The 25,109-nt window shown below is 43.9% G+C and overlaps 1 protein-coding gene across 2 annotated transcripts in view; it reads right to left on the bottom strand.

The window, feature by feature from the left end:
- ARPC2 (actin related protein 2/3 complex subunit 2) overlaps positions 1-24,153 on the bottom strand; it is a 38,072-nt gene extending 13,919 nt beyond the window's left edge. The window contains exons 1-7 of one of the 2 annotated variants that reach the window (XM_023220894.3): positions 24,013-24,153; positions 23,720-23,801; positions 15,332-15,366; positions 12,452-12,564; positions 6,540-6,585; positions 2,114-2,300; positions 1,477-1,570 (exon numbers count right to left, since the gene is read on the bottom strand). In XM_023220894.3, coding sequence (XP_023076662.1) covers positions 1,477-1,570; positions 2,114-2,300; positions 6,540-6,585; positions 12,452-12,564; positions 15,332-15,366; positions 23,720-23,793 — 549 coding nt within the window. In that variant the 5' untranslated portion in view covers positions 23,794-23,801; positions 24,013-24,153. Of the gene's footprint in view, positions 1-1,476; positions 1,571-2,113; positions 2,301-6,539; positions 6,586-12,451; positions 12,565-15,331; positions 15,367-23,719 lie in introns of both variants that reach the window. The other variant, XM_023220904.3, reaches the window with a different exon arrangement.
- Positions 24,154-25,109: the final 956 nt, after the last annotated feature.

Below are 25,109 nucleotides of genomic sequence, written 5' to 3'. Positions count from 1 at the left end.
GACCTGAATACAACTACACCAAAAATCCAATTACAAAATGCCCTGCTAACTCTCATGACTACTTTTTTGGAGATGGGGTTTCGCTCTTTTTGCCCAGGCTGGAGTGCAATGGCACGATCTTGGCTCACTGCAACCTCTGCTTCCTGGGTTCAAGTGATTCTCCTGCCTCAGCCTTCCAAGTAGCTGGGATTACAGGTGCCTGCCACCATGCCTGGCTAATTTTTTGTACTTTTTTAGTAGAGATGGGGTTTCACCATGTTGGTCAGGATGATCTCCATCTCTTGACCTCGTGATCTGCCCACCTCGGCCTCCCACAATGCTGGGATTACAGGCGTGAGCCACCGCGCCTGGCCTCTTATGACTCTTCTTAAGATGAGCTTCCTGTGAGGGAAGTACTATACAGTGACCCATCATCCAAACTCAGGCTCAGTCTATCAGTTCAACAACTCTACCTGTTCGTGCGTTATCTACTACCAAAGAATTGGCTATAGAGCCCATTCTGAAAAGACCTTAGGACCAAACCAAGAGCAGAACTTACTAGAAATCTGACGAAACACAAGAGGTTAGGGTTAGGAAACCTGACAAAGTTTTAGGTCAAAGACCCCACAGTAGGAAGGATACATAATATTCATTCATAGTTAGTATGTTTAATTCTCAACTCACCCTTTAGTTCTGTCCTGCAAAACTAGAACCACTGAGAAAAAAAAGATTAGGCTGGGTGCAGGGGCTCATGCCTGTAATCCTAGCACTTTGGGAGGCTGAGGTAGGCAGATCACGAGGTCAGGAGATTGACACCATCCTGACCAATGTGGTGAAACCCCATCTCTACTAAAAGTATAAAAATTAGCCGGGTGTGGTGGTGGGCGCCTGTAATCCCAGCTACTTAGGAGGCTGAAGCAGGAGAATCGCTTGAACCCGGGAAGCGGAGGTTGCAGTGAGCTGAAATCATGCCACTGCATTCCAGCCTGGCAACAGAGCAAGACTCCATCTCAAAACAACAACAGCAACAAAAAATATTCACTGAGTTTTGTGGGAGTCGTCTATTAAATCTTCAACAAATTCTAACGTCAAGGCTGGGTGTGGTGGCTCACGCCTGTAATCCCAGAACTTTGGGAGGCCGAGACGGGCATCACCTGAGGTCGGCAGTTGGAGACCAGCCTGACCAACATGGAGAAACCCCGTCTCTACTAAAAATACAAAATTAGCCAGGCGTGGTGGTACATGCCTATAATCCCAGCTACTCGGGAGGATGAGGCAGGAGAAGTGCTTGAACTCGGGAGGTGGAGGTTGCAGTGAGCCGAGATCGCGCCATTGCACTCCAGCCTGGGCAACAAGAGCGAAACTCCGTCTCAGGAAAAAAAAAAAAATTCTAACATCAATAGAGCTGCTAGATCTCTTTCCTATGCTCATGGTATGTTTGGGTGCAAAGGTGTAAGTCGCTATGCATGGTTTTCCCCCAAGATGTCTGCTCCATACCTGCATGAACACCTTTCCAATGACCACATCGTCGTCATCCTTAAACACTGTGCTGAAGACTACTGTGACTCTGTCCTTTTTAGACTCAACATACCTGAGGGGAACAAAACCCATGAGGATAAGTACAGAATCAGAATGGGGTTTTGTCAATAACTTGATCTACAAGTGCATCAGAAGGCTAAAGTCACAAATCTCTTAAATCATAATACAAAGGTGTGCCAAACGAAATGATATTTATGGTCAACAAAGTTAGTGCACAAAATGAATGCCCTAAGAGAGGCAGTAGATGGAAATTATCAGAAGTAGATTTTATTGACTTGTAAATATAACATGGAACCGAGATGGTCACCTTGCCTGCTGATTATCCAGGTTATACTCTTAAACATGACTCAGAACAGTGGTGCCTTAAAAGAAAGCACTGGATTCTCTTTCCACCTTCTATCAGCTCTCAGTAACTGGAGAGTAGGAGGAGTGGCTGATTTTTGCCCTATCATCTACTTCCTGGCTTAAGAAATTTTATGAGAAAAACATTTTCACGCAATACAGCTTAAGGTCTGACCAAGCCATATTTCTTTCAGTAAGTGCCATGGTGGTGTGACAGTCATATCCAGGCTTCAGGACTAAATTCTATACTCACATGGTCTCATCATCCCTATAATGGATAACTGCCCTGTTCTCTCCTTCCTTGCCCTCTTCTTGGAATTGGAAGTATTTTTCAAAGACAGAGGCGAAACAATTTCGCTTCAACATGCCAGCTTGATGCACAATGGAATCCTTGGATGCCGGAAGATTTTCAAGGTCGTATAGCAAAGAGACATTGTATCCTGGAGGGAGGAAAAAAAAACAAAAAACAACCCAGCAGCTACATTTAAAAAAAAAAAAAAGCAGCATACTATCTCTTATCAAGTAAACAGAGACTAGAGGCAATTAAAAAAATTTTTTTCAGGTTCTATTGACATTTTACTTTGTCTCATTATCTGTACTTTTAACCTCGGTAGAATATAGTCTATTTTCATCTACCTCACGGGGAAAAATGAGGTGAAATAAAATCTTTTTATAAGATTCTTGTAAATATATATAATGAATGTTAATCAAAAATTTGAATCAGTATCAACGATGACTAATTGCAAGTATGTAATGGGAGAAAGTCAGAACCTGGGAACTCTGATTGGAAATGTACTCTTTCAGACACAGTTGTAAAGGAGCCACATATCTTTCTCTGATAGTTTAATGTGCCAAGTATCAATATGGCCAGCAGATGGGTAGCTTTGTGATAATAAGACAGACCCTTCTACATGCCACTGCAAACTCTTTGAGGCAGGGTAGAAAAACCAACTATCTGTTCATGTACACGCCTTTCCAATAGCTTTTATTGGTATACACTGTAAAATTTTCAGTATTTTTTGTAACATTTTACTTCATTTGATCTCCATAACCATGCTTTGAAGTCTGCAGGCTAGATAAGGTTACTGTTTTACGGAGGGAAAAGGAGATTCAAAGAAATGACGTGAATTGCCAAATGCAGCATGACACATAAGTGTAGGGCACTCTATTTTGAGTTGAACAGAACTGGGTCCAAATCCTGGCCTTGTCATTTTGTAACCTTAAAAAAACTTCTGGGTGTGGTGGCTCATGCCCGTAATCCCAGCACTTTGGGAGGCTGAGATGGGCAGATCACCTGAGGTCAGGAGTTTGAGACCATCCTGGCCAACAAGGCGAAACCCTGTCTCTACTAAAAATAAAAAACTAGCCAGGTGTGGTAGTGGGCACCTGTAATCCTAGCTACTTGGGAGGCTGAGGCAGGAGAATCGCTTGAACCCACAAAGTGGAGGTTGCAGTGAGCTGAGATCGCGCCACTGCACAACAGAGTGAGACTCCGTCTCCAGAAAAAAAAAAAAATCGCCTAACCTGTTAATTCCCTCGTCGGCTAAAAAAAAAAAGGGGGCGGTAGGGTGGCCTGGGCACAGTGGCTCACACCTGTATTCCCAGCACTCTAGGAGGCCAAGGTGGGTGGATCACCTGAGGTCAGGAGTTTGAGACCAGCCTGACCAATACAGCAAAACTTTGTCTCTACTAAAAATACAAAATTAGCTGGGCGCAGTGGTGCATGCCTGTGGTCCCAGGTACTCTGGAGGCTGAGGCAGGAGAACTGCTTGAACCCCGGAGGTGGAGGTTGTAATGAGCTGAGATCATGCCATTGCACTCCAGCCTGGGAGACAGTGAAATTCTGTCTCAAAAAACAAAAAGAAACAAAACAAACAAAAAAAAAAAAAAAAAAAGGAGGGGGGGGGGGAGGGGGTGTGGAGATGGGGAGACTGTTGTGAGCATTAAAAGAATGTATAATACTTAAAGTGTGTGGAACATGACAGGTCATCAATTTGGGTGCAGAATATGGACTGAAACCGTTGGGTGACCTGCCTCTTTACAGCATGTCCACTATGAATTCCCAGAAGCCGGGCTGGAACACTGATTATAGAATCAAATGATTCATAAGTGTCAAAAAGGTTTAGAGATGTTTTTGCAAGAATATTTGTATAGATCACCGAGGATCATTTTATATTCTAGGCAACTGACGGGAATAACTTCACCAGAACTGTACAGATTTCACACTTCTAAGGATCTGAAACCTTTTTACTATTTCATTTTTTCCCAAAAGCATTCTTGAGATCTTTTTTTTTTTTTTTGAGACGGAGTTTTGCTCTTGTTGCCCAGGCTGGAGTGCAATGGCCTGATCTCTGCTCACCGCAACATCCACCTCCCAGGTTCAAGCGATTCTCCTGCCTCAGCCTCCTGAGTAGCTGGGATTACAGGGACGCGCCACCATGCCTGGCTAATTTTGTATTTTTAGTAGAGATGGGGTTTCTCCATGTTGGTCAGGCTGGTCTCAAACTCCCGAACGCAGGTGATCTGCCCGCCCCGGGCTCCAGTAGTGCTGGGATTACAGGCGTGAGCCACGGTGCCCGGCTGAGCTCTGTATTTTTTGTTGAACATGGGCTCTTTGGGAGGATGGGCTAAATCTCTGCAATAGATAATACTTAGCACATTTCTGGCACTCCAGTATTAAATAATATCAATCATCATTCCATTTTGGGTACTTGAAAAGCAGATAAGCACACAGATTACAAGGTTAGATTAAAAAAGAAAATACTTAGAACTGAGGTTTGCTAGTTTTAGGAAGCCAAATAAAAGCAAATAAAACTATAGCTAAGGTAAAGTCTGCCTTTAAGTAAGGCTTCTAACATGATGAACAGAATATACTGAGGATGAAGAGAAGTGAAAATCTAGTATGACTTGCTGAGTTTTCCAAACGTGCCTAGATAACCCATTAAAAAAGAGGAGGGGAGACTCTACTTTTTTTTTTTTTTTTTTTGAGACTAAATCTTGCTCTGTCGCCTAGGCTGGAGGGCAGTGGCGCAATCTCGGCTCATGACAACCTCTGCCTCCTTGGTTCAAGCGATTTTCGTGCCTCAGCCACCTGAGTATCTGGGATTACAGGTGGCTGCCACCATGCCTGACTAATTTCTGTATTTTTTGTAGAGACAGGGGTCTCGTTTTGTTGCCCAGGCTGGTCCTGAATGCCTGGGCTCAAGCAATTCACCCACCTTGGCCTCCAGAAGTGCTGGGATTATAGGTGTGAGCCACTGTACTTGGCTGAGACACTACTTTCACACACTTTTACATTTTACACTTGTATGAAGACAGAGTCTGCAATCTGGCAATGTCTATGATTTAGTGGGAGGTAGGAGGCGGCCCAGGGACAGAAACAAACTTTCCATGTCAGGGTGTTGGCTGTGACAAGCATGCCCAAGACTTTGGACACGGTTTTTCTGTTCTAGATCTGTTTGTTTCTTTCTTTAATACCTTGATTCTGCCAAAAGCCTACAGTGTTATCTTGGCTTTTATTTCTGTGACACATTCATCCCGCCAATTTGGAGATTTAAAAAAAAAAAAAAAGGGTGCTGGGTATGGTGGCTCATGCCTGTAATCCCAACTCTCTGGGAGGCGGAGGCTGAGGTGGGTGGATTGCTTGAGGCTAGGAGTTTCAGACCTCCTTACTCTGTTTTGGCAGTCTGCACAGCAGACAGTGAGACCCTGTTTCTACAAAATAATAAAAAAATTAGTTAGGTATGGTGGCATGTGCCTGTAGTTTCCAGCTATTGGAGAGGCTAAAGCAGGAGGATTGCTTGAGCACAAGATTTGGAGGAGGCTGCAGTGAGCTGTAACTGTACCACTGCATTCCAGCCTGGGCAACAGAATGAGACTGTCTGAAAAAATAGGTGAGGTGATGAAATAAGCTAGCACAAGTAACTGCTGTTAAGAGTGACAGAGAACTTCCTTCTTAGAAGACTTTTCTAATCAAGGTACCAGAGTTGTAATAGTTGAATAAAAAATATTATGTTCCAATGGTCTTACTACCTGGTTCTCACTTTGGGGTCCTGCTAAATGTCTCAGAATTTGAGACATGCCACTGATTCACAGGGTAAAAAGGCTGTTCAGTTTTTCCACTTTAAATCTCCTTTAAAGCAGTATAACATAGCTGTTCTATTCAAGGATGACACAGTACCTTTCAATTCCTCTGGCCATGAATGCTGAGACCACCTATTAGAAGACTGGATTAAGAAAGGGTCTGATTTTCATTATTTGAAATCACAATAGTGTGGTGAATGAATATTCCTTTTCCTTCTCCAAATATGTAGTGTGCAGAAAAAGGTTACTAAGGGCTGAGGGTGGGAATCAATGTTTGCTTATCCTTTTCAAAGGCATTTTAATCACCATGAACAAACAAATGTGGCCCTCTGGCTGAAAGATTAAGTAAGAGTCATGTGGCCCCATCAAGTAAATGTTAAAAATGTCATACATCAATTTTGTACCCCTACTGTGTTCCATACAGGACAAAGCAAAGCCCCTTAAAAGCTATTTTTATGGAGGGAGTTGAATTAGGAATGGGCTCATGAATAAATATTTGTAATATTTAAATGAAATCCGTTGGGTAAAAAAAGCGTAATATAAAAAGGACACCTCTCTTCCCATGTCATTCCATAATTGCTCACACGACTACATACCTGATTCTGGATTTACCAAGAAACTCCCGTACACCCTCTTTAATAACTAGAAAATAAAAACAAAACAAAACCAAATATGTTAATCCAAAGGCCATGATAATTTCATTATTTTTAAAGTAATGTACTTGTCAAGCTCTTCCTAAGTTGGCATCCTTCCTAACTTTCATTTGGTGAATGGGAAAGTAGAGACAGAGGGGAAGTGGATTTAGTCACCAACAAGTCACAGAACTGAGAAGAGAATCTCTTTTTGCCCAGGCTGGAGTGCAATGGCGCGATCTCAGCTCACCATAATCTCCACCTCCCAGGTTCAAGTGATTCTCCTGCCTCAACCTCCCAAGTAGCTGGGATTATAGGCATGCACCACCATGCCCGGCTAATTTTGTTTTGTATTTTTAGTTGAGATGGGGTTTCTTCATGTTGGTCAGGCTGGTCTTGAACTCCTGACCTCAGATGATCCACCCACCTCATTCTCCCAAAGTGCTGGGATTACAGGCATGAGCCACTGCGCCCGGCTGAGAATCTTTAATCAAAGTTCATCCTTTACTTTTTTTAGGACTTGACTACACCCTTAATATGTTTTCTGTTCTCCTCCAGATCCTACATTGTACTTAATCATGTTTGGTTTTCAAGAGAGCAAAAGGAGGCCAAATGTCAAGTGAGAGAACAGATTGTTAGTTATCAACCTAAGCACAGGCTGAGCCACTAACCCAGAGGAATAAAGAGAAAAACCAAGACTCTTGGGAACTGATCTGTTTGTCTGCTGATCTTGTATGCTTTAAAATTACTCAGTGCATAGACAGCTTTTAAGGCAAAGGACAGTGAATGAAATCTTAGCTAGTTATTAATACTGGTGTCCAGAAGGCTGTACACTCTACATGTCTTTTCCCCCAAACCAGAACCTACTGCTGGCTACTTTCCAGGTTTTTGAATCAAATGAAAACAACAATAAAAAACCCCAAAAAACCAAGAACCCCTTTTATACCTTCTGCTATGGTTTGAACGTCCTTTCGAAAACTCATGTTAAAGTTTATGTTTTTTTTTTTTTTTTTGAGACAGAGTCTTACTCTGTTGTCCAGGCTGGAGTGCAGTGGTACAATCTCAGCTCGCTGCAATCTCCACCTCCTGGGTTCAAGTGATTCTCCTGCCTCAGCCTCCCAAGTAGCTGGGACTACAGGCGTGCACCACCGTGCCTGGCTAATTTTTCCAAGCCCGGCCAAAATTTATGATGATGATTCTTTTTTGGAAGCAGGGTCTCACTCTATAGTCCAGGCTACAGTGCATTGATAAAATAGCTCACTGCAGCCTTGAACTGCTGGGCTCAAGTGACCCTTCTACCTTGGATTCCCCAAGTATTGGGATTACAGGAGTGAACCACCATGCCTGGCCACATGTTGAAATTTAATTGCCACTATGACGGTAATTAGGTGATTAGGCCATGAGAGCTCTGCCCTCATGAATGAATTAATGTTGTTACAGGGGAAGTTGGTTTGTTATCACAAGAAGGGTTGTTAAAAAAGTGAGTCTGGGCCGGATGTGGTGGCTCACGCCTGTAATCCCAGCACTTTGGGAGGCTGAGGTGGGCAGATCACAAGGTCAGGAGATCGAGACCATCCTGGCTAACATAGTGAAACCTCGTGTCTACCAAAAATACAAAAACAAAAAAAATTAGCCGGGCATGGTGGTGGGGGTGCCTGTAGTCCCAGCTATTGAGGAGGCTGAGGTGGGAGAATGTGTGAACCTGGGAGGCGTGAACCCGGGAGGTGGAGCTTGCAATGAGGCGAGATAGCGCCACTGCACTCCAGCAGCGCCACTGCACTCCAGCTTGGGTATGCTCCAGCCTGGGAGACAGAGCGAGACTCTGTCTCCAAAGGGGGAAAAAAAAAAGTGAGTCTGGCCCTCTCTTGCCCTTCTGCCTTTGCTATAGGATGATGGGAAAGGGCACGAAGGCCCTTGCCAAATGCTGGTGCCATGCTCTTGGACTTTCCAGTCCCCAGAACGTGAGTCAAATAAACATATTTTCTTCATAAATTATTCAGTCTGTGGTATTGTTATAGCAACAAAAAACAGACTGAGACTCCCTATTTTTTTCTCTGTCACTGTGACTGCTTCACCTGGTGGAAGCTGCTTCCAGAATGACATGGCTTAAGAAACAAACATTTTTATTTTACTTCAATTTAGTTTTTTTTTTTTGAGACGGAGTCTTGCTCTGTCCCCCAGGCTGGAGTGCAGTGGCCGGATCTCAACTCACTGCAAGCTCCGCCTCCCGGGTTTATGCCATTCTCCTGCCTCAGCCTCCCGAGTAGCTGGGACTACAGGCGCCCGCCACCTCGCCCGGCTAGTTTTTTGTATTTTTAGTAGAGATGGGGTTTCACCGTGTTAGCCAGGATGGTCTCGATCTCCTGACCTTGTGATCCGCCCGTCTCAGCCTCCCAAAGTGCTGGGATTATAGGCTTGAGCCACCGCGCCTGGCCAATTTAGGTTTTTTGAGACCGAGTCTCACTCTGTCGCCCAGGCGGAAGTGCGGTGGCGCAATCTTGGCTCACTGCAACCTCCACCTCCTGGGTTCAAGGAATTCTTCTGCCTCAGCGTCCCTAGTAGCTGGGATTACAGGCATCCGCCACCACACTCAGCTAATTTTTATATTTTTTAGTAGAGATGGAGTTTCACCATGTAGCCCAGGCTGGTCTCAAACTCCTGACCTCAAGCAACCGACCTGCCTTGGCCTTCCAAAGTGCTGGGATTACAGGCGTGAGCCACCGTGCCCCGCCTATTTATTTATTTACATACAAAGACAGGGTCGCACTACGTTGCCCAGGTCGGGCTTGGGTCGCACTACAAGTATATACAAAGACAGGGTCGCACTACGTTGCCCAGGCTGGGCTTGAACTCTTGGCCTCAAGCGATGCTCCTGCCTCGGCCTCCAAAAGTGCTGAGATTACAGGCATGAGTCCCCGTGCTTGGCTGAACAATAATTTCTTAATATTCCACATATTTATTTAACCATTTTCCTATAGCTGGAAGAAACTTTCAATGGGCAAGATTACATTTTTTTATACAAGGGCAAAAGATAAATAATGCCACATGTAGTTCCTATTTGGTGAACACACAGCCACCGTGAGGTATCTCTTTTACTGAAGAGGAACCGAGAGGAGGGCCTCAAGGTCAGGAGAGTTTGTTGGTGGCACAGAGAGACTTGACCTTCAGGTGTCTGATATACCACTTCTTTTAAAAAAGTAACATGCATATCCCAAGAATTTGAAACAGCATGTTACCTCTGAGCTACAATTCTGTGTTGCACATACTATTGGTATTTCGAGGAAGGGGAAATCAGACATGGCAGGGATTTAGTTTAAATCCCTAAGCCCCTAAGATTTAGTTTAATTTCAAGCTTACTAAGTTAATATTCTGAGATCTAAGAGGTACTGAGAGCCAAATTCATATCACATTCAACTGCTTTGCTCCCTCCCCTTGGTAAAACCAGCCAACACTTCCTTGTTACTTCACTTGCACTTTTAACCATGATTCACTTTTCAGTTTGTACCCCCTCTCCCAATATGACACCAGGAGATGGGTGGAGGCAACCTATCACTTATCACCATTACCTTCCCACTTTAGCAGCAGAGGCATTCTGCCTTTAAAAATGGCCTGTGACAAAGTAATAAGCTTCCTGTGGTTATCATGGGTTGGTCACTGTTTAACCAACCCAGGGAGCCATTTACTGTGCACTCTGCTCCAACACTATGAATGTTACTTACTCCACCCACTTGAGTGGGTGGGGTTGGTTCTTTGACCCTTGTGGTGGCTAGAAGAATAGCAATGTGTTCTGGAGCTCCATTGTAAGAAAAGCAAAGAATGGAAAGGAGATATAAGAAATCTAGCTTAACTCTTCTTTTTTCAGGATTATTATTATTACATTTAGATCTTTTCCCTTTTTTGAGATGGAATCTCACTATGTTGTCCAGGCTGGACTTGAGCTCCTGGGCTCCAGCGACCCTCTCCACTTGAACCCCCCCAAGTAGTTGGCACTACAGGTGCATGCCACTGCGCAGGCTCGCACCTAGTGAAGACTGTCTAGGGGAGAATGATTACACAATTTAAAAAACGTCTGTTCAAATACTGTGACACTTCTTTTCAGGTAGTTATAGCTAATTCAAAGCAGGGCTGCAGCTGGACATGGTGGCTCACATCTATAATCCCAGCACTTTGGGAGGCCCAGGAAGGAGGATTGCTTGAGCCCAGGAGTTCGAGACTAGCCTGGGCAACATAGTGAAACCTCCTGTCTATAAAACAAAACAAAACAAAAAATAAGCCAGGTGTGGTGGCACGTGCCTGTAGTCCCAGCCACTCAGGAGGCTGAGGTGAGAGGACTGTTTGAGCCTGCGAAGTTGAGGGTGCAGTAGCTGTGATTGTGCCACTGCACTCCAGCCTAGGTGACAGAGCAAGACCTTGTCAAAAAAAAAAAAAAAAGGGCCGGGCACAGTGGCTCACACCTGCAATCTCACACCTGCAATCTTAGCACTTTGGGAGGTCGAGGTAGGCAGAGCACCTGATGTCAGTAGTTCGAGAGCAGTCTGGCCAACGTGGTGAAACCCCATCTCTATGAAAAACACAAAAAATTAGCCAGGTGTAGTGGTGCTTGCCTGTAATTCCAGCTGCTCAAGAGGCTGAGGCAGATGAATGCTTGAATCCAGGAGACAGAGGCTGCAGTGAGCTGAGACAGCACTACTGCAGTCCAGCCTGGGCAACAGAGGGAGACTCCATCTCAAAAAAAAAAAAAAAAAAAAAAGGGCAGGGCTGCTTTAATAGCCATTTGTTTTCTTTCACTCTTTATCTGGTAAAGAAGTGTCAGCCACTATCTTTTACAAAACAATTCTTCATAAGCTATTTATAAAAGCACTAGATCTTTCTGAGCTTTTCTTTTTCCAGTAAAGTAACCTGGATTCCAAATTCTCTAAATGTTTCTTCTTTCTTTGAACTTATGAGAAAGTCAATTGCATTTGAATAACTAAGGGAAGTAACCGATGGCTCTTGGTATTAAGTAAGACCAATTTCAGTTTTTATGCTAAAAAATTAAACAAGCTTTTGACCATATTCCTTTACAAATCATCTTTAATATATAAATTTTAAATAATTCAAAAGCTACCACTTTTCAGAAAGAAAACAGCTATGATTATATCTTCATTTAACAGATTAAGGAGAACCTAGTTTGTTAAAACTAAGAAATTCAAAAACTGATTCAGGAACTGAGTCATATTTCCTGCTTTGAGACCCAACCACAACGTGCACAAACTGGTGTAATAGCATTTTCTTTCTTCCATAAATGGCTCTCCCCAGAGCAAATACAGTTCAACAGGAACCAAACCTGCTACTTAACTATTTAAAGAAGCCAGTGAACAAGGCATGCCACCAAAGTTTCATAATGTCTGGACATCCTTTCTTATTTCCCCTATGGCAGTTATAAAGAAGAGATATTTAAAGAGGATAGCTTTAAAGAGCTTTAATTAAACATTTCAAAAGACAGCTATTTGTGCCTACGCTTCCAGAATGAGAACCTGAGACAATAAAATTTAAACAAGCTAGAAGTTATCTATCTGCCTTGATATTACAAAAATAGAACAGAACCTAATTCTTGCAACAGCTATTTTTGTCCTGATCAAGGAAAAGTATTCTTTGCTATGTTTTTGGGGAACTAAAGCTGTGTTCGTTTCCATTGTTTTAAAGCAAGCAAGCAAGAGTCAGAACCTTTTCTAGACACACACTTAATTCATTACAGTAATCAAGTCAAGAGCCCCTAGTTAGGTGAGCAAGTAGTCATGCAGGGGTGATTTAGTGCCATGGATCTTCCATGAACCGCAAACTGCCAATAAAAGGTGAGGAAACAAGAGTCCTACGGAAAATGATGTGGAACTTACCTCATCAGCACCATGTGCCTGAAGTTCCTTGTAGAATTTCAAAGAAATACTGACCATCACTTTTGTTTTGTCTCCATTAGGATTTGAAATATGATAGAGGACCCCATCGAAATCTGTGAAGAAAGCAAGTAAGATTGTATAACAATTTGGAAATGGGAAATAATCTCTCCAAGCGCCTACCTTGCCGTAGGCCACAAGGAAGACCCCTTACAAGGAGGCATGTAAGTAAAACGGAATTTATTTTAAATCCATGTGACAAATCAGCAGAAACACTGGGACAGAATTGCTGAGTACTCATCTCTTTGACCTTTCTTAAAATTACAAAGCTATTCTTTCCTTAATCACAGCTTGGTGCTGAAATAATTGGATTTTACATGTATACAACCAGAATGAACAGTATAATGAACTCCCATCTCCACTATGAGGCTTCAACTTTTTTTTTTTTGAGACAGAGTCTTACTCTGTCACCCAGGCTGGAGTGCAATGGCATGATCTCAGCTCACTGCAACCTCCGCCTCCCGGGTTCAAGAGATTCTCCTGCCTCAGCCTCCCGAGTAGCTGGGACTACAGACATGTGCTACCACACCCAGCTAATTTTTGTATTTTTAGTACAGACAGGGTTTCACTATGTTGGCCAGGCTGGTCTCGAACTCCTGACCTCATGAGCCGCCCACCTCAGCCTCCCAAAGTGCTGGGATTACAGGCGTGAACCACCTCGCCTGGCCTCAACAATTATTAACACATGGGCAATTACTGTTTCATTTAGATATCCTCCTTCCCATTGATTTATTTTGAAGCAAATCCCAGACACGACACATAATTTCATCCATAAATACTTCAGAATGTATCTTTGGAAGATACAGAAGACTATTTGTTAAAAAACATAAGCATGATATGAGTGTCATGCCTAAATTTTTAAAAACAATTTCTTAATATCAAATATTCAGTCAAGGCCAGGCACGGTGGCTCAAGCCTGTTAACCCAGCACTTTGGGAGGCTGAGGTGGGTGGAACACTTGAGGTCAGGAGTTCAAAACCATCCTGGCCAACATGGTGGAACTGTCTCTACTAAAAATACAAAAAATTAGCTTGGTGTAGTGGCACACGCCTGTAATCCCAGCTACTTGGGAGGCTGAGACAGGAGAATCACTTGAACCCGGGGGTAGAGGTTGTAATGAGCTGAGATTGTGCCATTGCACTCAAGTCTGGGGGACAGAGCAAGATGCAGTGTGGGAAAAAAAAAAAAAAATAGCCGGGTGTGGTGGTAGGAATCTGTAGTCCCAGCCACTTGAGAGGCAGAGGCAGGAGAATCAATTGAACTTGGGAGGTGGAGGCTGCAGTGAGCAGATTATGAGCGCCACTGCACTCCAGCCTGGGTGACAGAGTGAGACTCATTCTCAAAAAAACAAAAACAAAAACAAAACAAATATTCAGTCAAGTATTTAAATATTCTCTATTGTCTCAAAAAAGTTTAAGCATTGTTGTCTTATTTGAATTCAGATGCAAGCAATATCCACACATTGTATTTGGTTATCTTTTGAGCTGCTTCTAATCTATAGGACTCCCCTCTTTTTCGGTTCTATCTTTCTGCAGTACACAGGAGTGACTCAGCCTATGTAATTCCTGAAACTAGGAATAGGTTCCTGAAACTAGAATTAGGTGCTGAGTGCCATCACTTTAGAGAGCTATCGTAAGAATCACGAAAGGATATCTGGCAGTGCTAGTTAGGAGGGTAAAGGGATGGTGCCTGGCCTCCAAGTAACAGCACTTCAGAGCTGCAAGAGTCTTCCAAGATCATCTTGTCAAGGACTCTCATTTTAGAAAGGGTGGTTATATTCCTCTGAGTTCATTCACCTAACAAGTAAATAGTACCAACACCTAATCCTTTATAGGGAACAGAAAGCAGCAACATCTCTCTCTGACTTGATGAACACATCTCCAGCTGTTCACGTTTCCCTATCACTCTAGTGCTAGGCAGACTAAGACTGACGGCTACTTGGATAATGTAATATTTCCAAATTAAAAAATAAATAAAAAAACCCTTAGTTTGTACCACAAAATTAAATCCAAACTTCTAACTTATCAGCAGGTAACTTTATATTGTCAGTCATCAATGGATTAAATACATGAAACGGTCATCTATTATAAAGAGCTCAAAAAGTCCTGATGAGGGACAGTATCCAAAATGTCAAAGCTTTTTTTCTTGAGATGGAGTCTTGCTCTGTCGCCCAGGGTAGAGTGCAGTGGTGCAATGTCTGCTCACAGCAAGCTCCGCCTCCTGGGTTCATACCATTCTCCTGCCTCAGCCTCCGAGTAGCTGGGACTACAGGCACCCGCCACCATGCCTAGCTAATTTTTTTTCTGTTTTTAGCAGAGACAGGGTTTCATCATGTTAGCCAGGATGGTCTCGATCTCCTGACCTCATGATCCGCCTGCCTCGGCCTCCCAAAGTGCTGGGATTACACGCATGAGCCACAAGGCGCCCAATCCATGTCACAGCTTATTTTAGGTATAATTTTCTTTTCTTGTATTTTTTTTTTTTTTTGACAGAGTCTCACTCTATCGCCCAGGCTGGAGTGCAGTGGTGCGATCTCAGCTCACTGCAACCCCTGCCTCCCAGGTTCAAGTGATTATCCTGCCTCAACCTTCCGAGCAGCTGGGATTACAGGTGCCCACCACCATGCCCAGCTAATTTTTTCATTTTTAGTAGAGGGGGTTTCACCATGTTTGCCAGGCTGTTCTTGAACTCCTGACCTCAGGTGATCCACCTACCTTGGCCTCCCAAAGTGCTGGGATTACAGGCATGAGCCATTGCAACCAGCCTATTTCCTATTTTTCATATTGTACCTTCTCTTTAGAGGGCTGAGATAAAGATGCTTACCTGCAAATGTTACTTCTACTGCTTCCGGTTTGTTTCTGTAAATAACAAAAAAAGGCCCTCAGTTAACATGACTATATTGCTGCTTACCTTCAAGGGGAACTGGAAAGGCACCTGAGCTTCACTTAAGATCAGACCATTCTGTATAAGTTTTAGGTTACTGCCAATCAAAGTACACAATTCATTTTCTCATGGACCTGAACTTTTGGACTTGCTTTAAGTAGAAGACAAAAAAGGAAGGTCAGCTATAGCTTTTGTTTTTCACCTGCTGTTGAACCTCCTGCCTTGGTTGGTGTTCACTTTCAATTCTGAATTTCCTAAGAGCACGCTATATACCTGTTTGTATATGTGCACCACAAAATGCCATCTTTTGGTCAATGCCTTCCCCACAGGACAGTGGTATTAGGAGTAATAAGTTCAGCAGGAAAATGGCTAAGTATAACGTAGAATGGTTTTAATATGCTTAAAGTAAAAGGATGATTTCGGGCCATAAACAAAACGGCAAGTTCTATTCCACTTCAAAATCCGTCTGTAAGCCTACCTACTCATCTTTCTTTCTTCCTTTACATCACCAAAGTGCTTACCACTCACCTTCACGAAACCCTCTTTAGTTCTACCCTAGTTTTGTCTTGCCTTTTAAATTCCAGCTCTGAACTTAAAATAGACAGTGTAACACAAAACAGCACTATGAAATCACTAAGGAGAATAGTCAGGACATCTGCTTTACAACTTTGGCTTTCTCATCACACTCATGTTTTGGGACAAATACCCTTATACCTTTGCATTCTGCCCTATCATCTACAAAATGGGGGAATACAAATGATCCTATCTACTTCATGAAACTACTACATATAACACAAGAACAGACCTGAAGTCCAAAGTAGGAAGCAAATGAAGACTATTGCCTTATCAGCTAGCTACCTGTAACTCAATGATTCCACTTTGTTTTAGGGGCTAGCAAACAAGATGGACACATTTTCACATTTATTTTTGTCTAACTTGCTCAAGACCTCTTAATCAAGTACGTATCTTTTCCGTGATCTCTGCTCCATCACCTGTGAAAGAAACCGAGACTAAGTTGATCTGCAGGGCTGCTGGAAATAATGGAATATATAACATGGTTTATGAGTGTTAAAAAGTTGATACAGAAGACAGACAATACCTTTCAAGGAAACTGGCTTCTATGAAGCATGCTAGCCCTGCTGAAAATCAACCTATATGAATCATACAAAGCTTCACCCTGCCTCTTCAAAGCCCTCTATATGTGACTTAGGAAAAGCATGTTGGGTATCTCCAAGAATTGAAGAATCAAGTGGGTTTATGGATAAGCAGTTGAGTTCAGAACAGAAGGAAAAACTACATGGAAATTTAAATTGCTTCTGAGCCTTCATTTTGAAACTGTAGCCAGGAAACAAAGGCAATGAGTCCAATACCATTCCTCACCTTTAGAAAACAAGAGCAAAGAACAAAAATATGGAAATGTTAATCATGGCCCAACTGAATCAAGTATTAAAAGGATGACCAATGGGAGGAAGCATACTTTCCTGGGGAAGGCTGGCTGTGCTGAAGAGTCAGGGAGTTTACAAAAGCCCATTATTCCATCACTTAGTAGGTTTTTTTTAACCTTTAGGTTTTAATTCAGCCAAAGATGGGCTGAGTTCCTCACTCTCCTACTTTATCAAAAGATCTGAGAAAAATAAACTATAAATAAATAACCTTTGGGTTCCAAGTCATAAATACTTTGAGTCTGTAATTTCAAATTTCTCTAGGCATAAAGTACCCTGAGCACAGATCCCTGTGGGAAAAGTTGCTATGATCGATCTTAAGTGGTTTGCTGTCTGACTTAGCAATACTTGTCAAATCACTGCCATTAATATTTTAGTTTACTATTTATGGCTAGAAGAGAGAGAAAGGCTGCTGAGGAGAGCATTAGGCCAAAGGAGACTTCATGAGAAGTCTTCCGGGAATTAGAGGTCCGAGAACTCAGTGCCTTAACGAGGAGTTCGCTGAGTGTGAAGTATACCATCACAAGATTGCTTCTCAATTCCAAGACCTTGCGTTTGTTATTTTACTTCCACGGTTTAAAATTACAAAGGAGCAGGAGTGAGACCGGCCCTGGGAAAGTGTTCCACTAAACAGGGCCCCCAAATTAATAGTTACATTATTTAGTGTTCTACCAGCTGCTAAAATTTCAGATACTAGGGGTGAGAAAAAGCAAGTTATTTCGAATTCAAAAATTATTGGCTATGTGACCACAAGCAATGCTCCTCAAATGTCACCGGGCCTCAGGTTCCTCTTCTACAAAATGGGGACAATACACCTACCTCCCAGGTTGGTGTGAAGGCTAAGACGATATATGTACAGTAGTACAGCAGTCTCCCCTTATCTGTGGGGAATATGTTCCAAGACACCCAGTGGATAAATAAAACTGTGGATAGCACTGAACTCTAGCAAAGAAACACCAAGGTCACTTTTTTTACTTAAAGAAATCACTTTATGGGTTCTCTTTGGCATATTCAAATTGCCAGCATCATTACTCCTGTACTTTGGAGCCATTATTAAGTAAAATAAGGGTAACTTGAACACAAGCACTACAATGCTGTGACAGTCATTCTGATAACCTAGACAGCTATTAAGTGACTAATAGAGGGTAGTGTACACACTGTAGATATGCTAGAAAAAAAGATGATTCATGTCCCCGGCGGGACAGTGCAAGATTTCATTATGCTACTCAGAATGGTGCACAATTTAAAATTTATGGATTGTTTATTTCTGGGATTTTTCCATTTAATATTTTCAGACCATGGTTCACTGAAGGTAACTGAAACTGCAGAAAGCAAAACCACAGATAAGGGTGGACTACTGTACAGCAAAGTTTCTCAAACAGTGTCTCGTAAGTTACCGATATGCTGAGATAATGATGCCTATATCCCTTAGGGCAGGCAGCAGGTGGCAGGATCTCTGAGAGGCTAGACCATTTACCCAAACGTGCCACACAAATACGATCATGTTCTGTGTGTGCCATATGATAAACAAGGTCAAGAATCACAGTGAAGGATGCCTGCATGGTGCTTACTTAATATGTAGTAGTTACTTACTCAATGTCTACCCCCACCCCCTATCCTTAAGAGCCCTAGTTTTCTCAATTGTAAATGAGATCCACTATGTGTCACACAGGGGCACTTTGAAATGAAATGAAGCCATGTTAAGGCAGATAGCACAGTGCCTTGTTCATAGAAGGAAATCAATAAATTAGTTCTTCTCCTAGGTGGAGTCAGAGATCAGACTCTGAAGCTGTGGTTGGGAGAGGTTTTAGGATTGCAGTAATTCCCTGAATCAGGAATTGGTTAGCAGTACAAGGAGAAATAGAACTGCTATAAGTGTCAGACTGCTGTAATGTCTGGAATCCTAGAACAAGCTGGCTGGATAAGTCCTCAGTTACTGACTGGACAACCCAAGACACTAAAACATAATCAATTCATTCAGATAGGTTTTAAGAGCTATTCTCAAAATCCTTTGGAAAAAATTTTCTTCTATCTTTTCTCTAAGGAAGTTTCTAGAATGTCAATAATTAATCCAGAAAGGGCTCCTGGCAACTGTATTATCTCATCTTCTTTTCTCATTAACAACTTTGGGCTTTTCACTCCTGAATGCACCCTAGGATACAGTTCCCCATTTTTTTTTCTTTTTGAGATGGGGTCTTGCTCTGTCACCCAGGCTGGAGTGCAGTGGTGCCATCTTGGCTCACTGCAACCTCTGCCTCCTGGGTTCAACTGATTCTCCAGCCTCAGCTTCCCAAGTAGCTGGGATTACAGGCACGTGCCACTACACCTGGCTAATTTTTGTATTTTTAGTAGAGGTGGGGTTTCGCCACGTTGGCCGGGCTGGTCTCAAACTCCTGACCTCAAGTGATACGCCCTCCTTGGCCTCTCAAAGTGCTGGGATTACAGGTGTGAGCTAGGGTGCCTGGCTCCAATTACCCATTTGGGCATTTATGTCTCTCTCCTACTTATCCCTTCTTATGTCCTGAATTAGAGGAATTATTGAATTCTGCTCGCTATAAAGGTTTCTGAGCATTCTACTTTAAATCTTCTATAAGGCTCCCATCATTCTTTTTGAGCAAAGCCTATAAAAATAGATCATATTAGGTAAGAGGAGGTCCTATTCTCTGCTAAGCCATATCTCAAAATATGGAGAACAAAGAGACTTAAAAGCTGATTTACTCAATGTCAGAAAAATGCCAGCTCCTAAAGAAACAAGGAATCATTCTATCTGGCTTCACTCATTTCTTCAACAAACCAATTTACTGAGCTGACTATACATATAATGAGGATGCTGGGGAACCAAACACGATTAAAGCGATACACCCAGCCCTTAAGGAGTTACCAGTTTGGTCCAGCACAGCTCTGGGACTTCATGTGGTCCCAAGTAGGCCACAGGACAGGCGGCAGTGTGTAATTAACTACAGTGACCTGTAAAAAGACCAACCAGGTCTTCTTATCGAGTTGGACACAACATTCCATTTCTTCTAAATGCTTAAACAATGTCCTAATTCCAAATCACTCCAAACCAGCCTGTCTCTCTGAGGACATATGCAATATATTTGGGAATGAGAACAGAGTATCAGCAAGATTTTATTTATTCCTTTTTCAAATTTCTCTTCCCACCATCCTCACCCACCCCAACTGGCACTGCTTGCTTACTGAGTTTCACTTCCCCTCACGGAACCACAGTATGTACTGGCTGTGGCAAGGAGCCAGCACACACTTACATCCAATAGCAATTTGCATCTGACAGAATTTCCTCAATTTTGGACTCCAGACTCCAGAGAAGTTGACAGGCTTAGCTTCTCAGTATGAAACGGTTCTTGGTATGTACACTAACGAAAGAATTAAATTAATTTGCCTGATTACTTTTGCTTTGAGGGTCTGGGTAAGAATTCCCAAATGAAAAGGCAATGCTGTTAAGACCTGTGCATGAGGTTATTTGCAGTGTTGGGCATAGCTTTTAAGTCAGTCACATTCTCTTAGTTTGCAGACTGCTGGGAAGACAATTTACCAATAATTATTATTTTGTGACAACATACGGGTTGTTTCAATAAGCCACTTCCCAGAAGTGTGGTAGGAAAAAATTAAAAAGCAATCTGTTTGGAATGATCCTTAGGCTTTGCTGAACTGCCTCCAAAATAAAAGGTTATCATGACCAAATGTACTCTTAAACAGTTTAGATGATAGCACTGCTTTACCCAGAAGAAAGGTGATACTTTTAGTAGGAGGCCACTGGTGAGACGATCCAGCAGGATGATCTGAGAGGAATCATTAAAACAAAACAAAACAAAAAACTTCAAAAGAAAAATTAATGCAACTATATTCTGAAGTATATGCCACAGAACTATTTTTAAGACCATCTCAAGCTTTCATTTTCAGAAGCTGGAACAGTGCTAATAGAACTTTCTGCAATAATGGAAATGTTCCATGTCTGTGCTAAATACAAAAGCTACTAGCCACATGTGGCAAATGAACACTAAAAATGTGGCTAGTGTGACTGAGGAACTCAATTTTACTTCACCTTAATTTTTATTTAAATTTCGCTGGCCACTTGTATGGCTATCTTATTGGACATCACGGAGATGGAAGACGCACTCTGGAAAAGGCTGCTCTGAATTGTAATTTCCCCAACTGGTTTATTCTGAGAAGTGGAAAAAGTAGGGTGGAGCTGACCTCTCCTAGCAGGTTCCCACACCAGCAAAGTCTTTCAAATCTCTGGGGTTTATCCTCCAAATTACTCCCATTCTTTAATGTCTTTCTCTGATCTCCACCCCAACACCTTTCACCCTTTAGCACCTCCCTAACTTGGCTAATAGGCTCTCAGAAAGGCCCCTTTTTTTCTGTTGCTGCCTGGGCTGAGCACTGGTAGAATCTCATACATGTTTATGATAATCATACTGGGCAAACTTTGCTGGAAGTTCTGGAATAAGCCTGCACCTTGCTTTACCTTACTGGGATGCCTGGTAATTTCCACTTGCTTCATTCGGGCTTCTGCTGGGTGATATATCTGTAATCCCAGGAGAGCCCTGCCTACTAGGCAGGATATTGTAGTCTTTTAAAAGACTTTCAAAGTTTCAAATTCTCAGCAGAATGTTATGAGCCGCCTTATTGAAAACCAAATCTCAAAGAGGGAGCTGGGCCAGAATGAAAGCCTAAATTTATACACACACACCCGCACATGTGCACAAGCACACACAGCAGTGCACCCCCATACAAGTTCCCTACAATGCGAATCTTTGTAAAAAATGTCCCGAGGACAGGCGCGGTGCTGTAATCCCAGCACTTCGGGAGGCCGAGGTGGGCGGGCCACCTGAGGCCAGGAGTTTGAGACCAGCCTGGCTAACATGGTGAAACCCCATTTCTACTAAAAATACAAAAATTAGCCGGCTGTGGTGGCGCGTGCTTGTAATCCCAGCTACTTGGGAGGCTGAGACATAAGAATCATTTGAGCCTGGGAGGGCGAGGTTGCAGTGAGCAGAGATCGCGACACTGCATTCCAGCCAGTGAGTCTGTCTGGGGGAAAAAAAAAAAAGTCCTAGAAGTTCTAACGTTTGTATTCCAGACTTGAGGGCCTATTTAATCCCTTCGAAATGGTTAGCTTCTTTTTTTAAGAATAATTTTTTAAAAGAAAAAGAACTGAAGTTCCGAATAATGGGCCATATTTTGGAATCACAAGTCATTAATACACAAATAGACGAGAATGTACTCCTATGTTAAAAGACATGCCTCTTCTTGCAAATACACAGCCATTTATCTTGTAGATCAGCTTATAAACGCCCAGGTCTCATTCTTTGCTAGTCTGGACCTGAGAATGCATTAAGATCAGTTATGAAAATGCAGAAGTTAATTCAACTTCCTCCTATGTGCTACACTGCTCAGAAAAAAGTATACAGCAATCACCCAAAATAAGACTCTGGGCTGATTCATTTGAATATTTAAAATGCAAAGAAACTGGTAAGAGAGGCTAAGACAAGAAAGAAGCAAGTCAGCCTAAAATATAAGCAACTGCAGCCCCTGGCAGGAAACAGTACTGCTCACTACACATATTACTTCAAGGAAAGTAGTGCTTTGTTTTACAGATAAAATCTGTTGCCTTATAAAGGAGACAGGACATACTATATATTCAATTTAAATGGTAGTTAATACTTTTTAATGCCTCCAAGCCACAAGTACATTATGACCACTTAAAAATTCCCCCCTACCAATCTTCTCCCATCTGTGGATCTCCAAGTACTTTCCTATTACTAGCTCCCAGTTCACCAGAAACAGTCTGCTCTTATTTCCTCAACTGTGAAACCCAGATGTGAAGCCCCATGCTCATAGATAGGGAAATAAGGCAAAGGGATTGGCCACAGGCCACCAAAAATTAGAACCCAAAACCCTTAGCTCATGTTTTAAATATTAGAAAAGCAAAGCAGCTTTGGAGGAGGAGGTTGTCTTCTACTGATTCTTGTGTTTGGCAGAGAAGGCTGCCTTGGAAATATGCCCTAAGCCAATCTTTTAAAAAGTCCAACTGTAAAGAGAGGTTATCTAAGAACTTTATATATTCTGGAGGCTTTGAAGTGTGTAACTGGGCCAAGGCTACCACAGAAGAAATCACAGACCAAGGGTCTTGATGTAAGAATTTACAAGATAACCAGATAAAGGCTAGTGGGCGAGGAGAGAGCATTAGAACCTCAAAGGAGAGATAAGGAAGGGGTGTGGAGCAAGGGACAATTAGCTTTGCTTGAAAAATATGTAACAAAATGGCTCAGTGTCTCTCACAGAAAGGTTCGGGGAAGGGAAACCAGAGATCGCGTTTTTCCGGCTCTAAGACTGGGTTGGCTTTCAGTCATCTCTTCTGCTCCTTTTAGAGGAGACGGCAGTGGGGAACGAGAATGCTGGTGGCGATGTGGGCCTGCATCTCCTTTCCTCCTCCAGTCCTGGGAATTCCTGAAAACTCCTTCCAACCCAATTCCAAACAGGCTCTCTCTGGGTTCAGAACAATGCCAGGGAATTTCACTAAGTGAAGGGGTCGCCTTCTCGCCCCAGCGGGCAGGGGGCTCCTCCAGCGCGAGTTCCGGCCCCAGCGTCCCCCACGTCCCACAGGTCTCCTGCCCTTTGGTACGCACAGCCCTCACCACTCGCTGCTTCCGCATCCCTCCTCTGAGCCTCTCCCCACGCATCTCTGCCCCACGCCCGGCCGCGCCCAATCGCCTCCCATGTCTACCCCGCTGGGGCAGCACCTACACCCTGCCAGGCACCCCATTTCTCTCCTCCAGGTCTGGGGGACTGGACGACACTGGGGATTAGCCGGGGTCAACTCTGCCTCCCCCGCCAGTCCCGGCCCCGGGCGCGCGCTCACCCAGCGGCCGCGTTCTCGAACTTGAGCGCGAGCGTCTCCTCGATGATGCGGTTGTTCACCTCCAGCAGGATCATGGCGGCGGCTGCCCCGAGCAGGGGAAGGAGAAACAAGGGCCGGTGAGGGTGGGTAAGGGAGGGAAGGACGGAGGAAGCGGCCCTGCTGCCCCCTGAGGGGACCTGGATGGGGTAGGAGGTTAGGGGAGAAGGGGAGAGGGGCTGGGATGGAGGGAAGGGTAAGACGCACACGCTGGCCCACGCACGCAGACTGTGGAGACACCCACCCACCCAACCGACCTGGCCCCCAAAGCCTGAACCCGCCTGCCGAGCCGCCGCCGCCGCCGCCGCCGCCACTGCCGCTTCACCGACAAGCCCAGTCCCCGCCCAGCCCCCGGCTCTGGCCGGCCACTTCCGCTCACACCCACTTCCGCTCGCCGCCTGGACGCGCGGCCCCGCGGCGCCATTTCCGCTTCAACCCCTCGTGAACGCGAGCGCAGGCGCGCCGGAGGAAACGGAGACTGCGCTTGCGTATGTGTGATGCCGCCACCCCACCCTCTACTTTCCCACAGACCCCCTTACGTCTACGGCCTACCGGTGCGTCCCCCGCGGAGCTGTCATTCCCCGAGGCTTGCCTGACTGTCCAGCTTCTCACTCCCGCTTGTCCCAGAGATTCAACTCCGTTCTTCCGGTCTTGTCATTCCAGAGACCTCGCAAGAAGCTCGCCCTTGTAGTCTCCCAGCGGGCTTCTTTGCTCCCAGCTTGTTTGCTGGGGGTGCCTCTTTTTCTTTCTAGGTATTGCTGTCCAGCGACACCATCACACATTGATTTCTCCAGCAAACATTTTCATGGGCTCTTGCTCTATACTGGGGATGTAGTGGTAAATGAAATAGACGAGGCCCTGCCCTCGTGGAACTTATAGTCTGGTAGAGGAAAGACAATAAAATTCTTAATTGTGTAAGGAGGTAGAGATGCTTGGGGAGAGGATCAGAGTAGGGATGCGGAAGCAACGAGTGGTCAGGAGTGTACGTGCCAAAAGGCAGGAGACCTGTGGGACGTGGGAGTAGCTGGGGCCGGAACTTGCGCCGGAGGAACCCCCTTGCCCGCTGGGGCGAGAAGAGGACACTGTCCTTGCGTGAAATTCCCCTTATTGTTAAAAGGACAATTAAGGAAAGGAATGAGAGGCCACCTGGGTGAAAAGGCAACTTAGATTGGCCTCCCTGTGTTCCTGTCATGCCTCCAATTCTGCGTCCAGGTGTCCAGAACACATTTTTTTCTACTTTTGAAACCTTCCAGTACCTCTGGCAGAGATATACCCTCCTTGTTACCTGCGTGCGGAATCTTAACTCTTTGTGCTACATCTGCACCATCTGCCTTAGTGCCTTGTTTTGTGTTTT

Source organism: Piliocolobus tephrosceles, chromosome 11 (assembly GCF_002776525.5).
Source record: "Piliocolobus tephrosceles isolate RC106 chromosome 11, ASM277652v3, whole genome shotgun sequence".
NCBI classification, from domain to species: domain Eukaryota; kingdom Metazoa; phylum Chordata; class Mammalia; order Primates; family Cercopithecidae; genus Piliocolobus; species Piliocolobus tephrosceles.
This window is presented reverse-complemented; position numbering and strand designations above follow the sequence as displayed.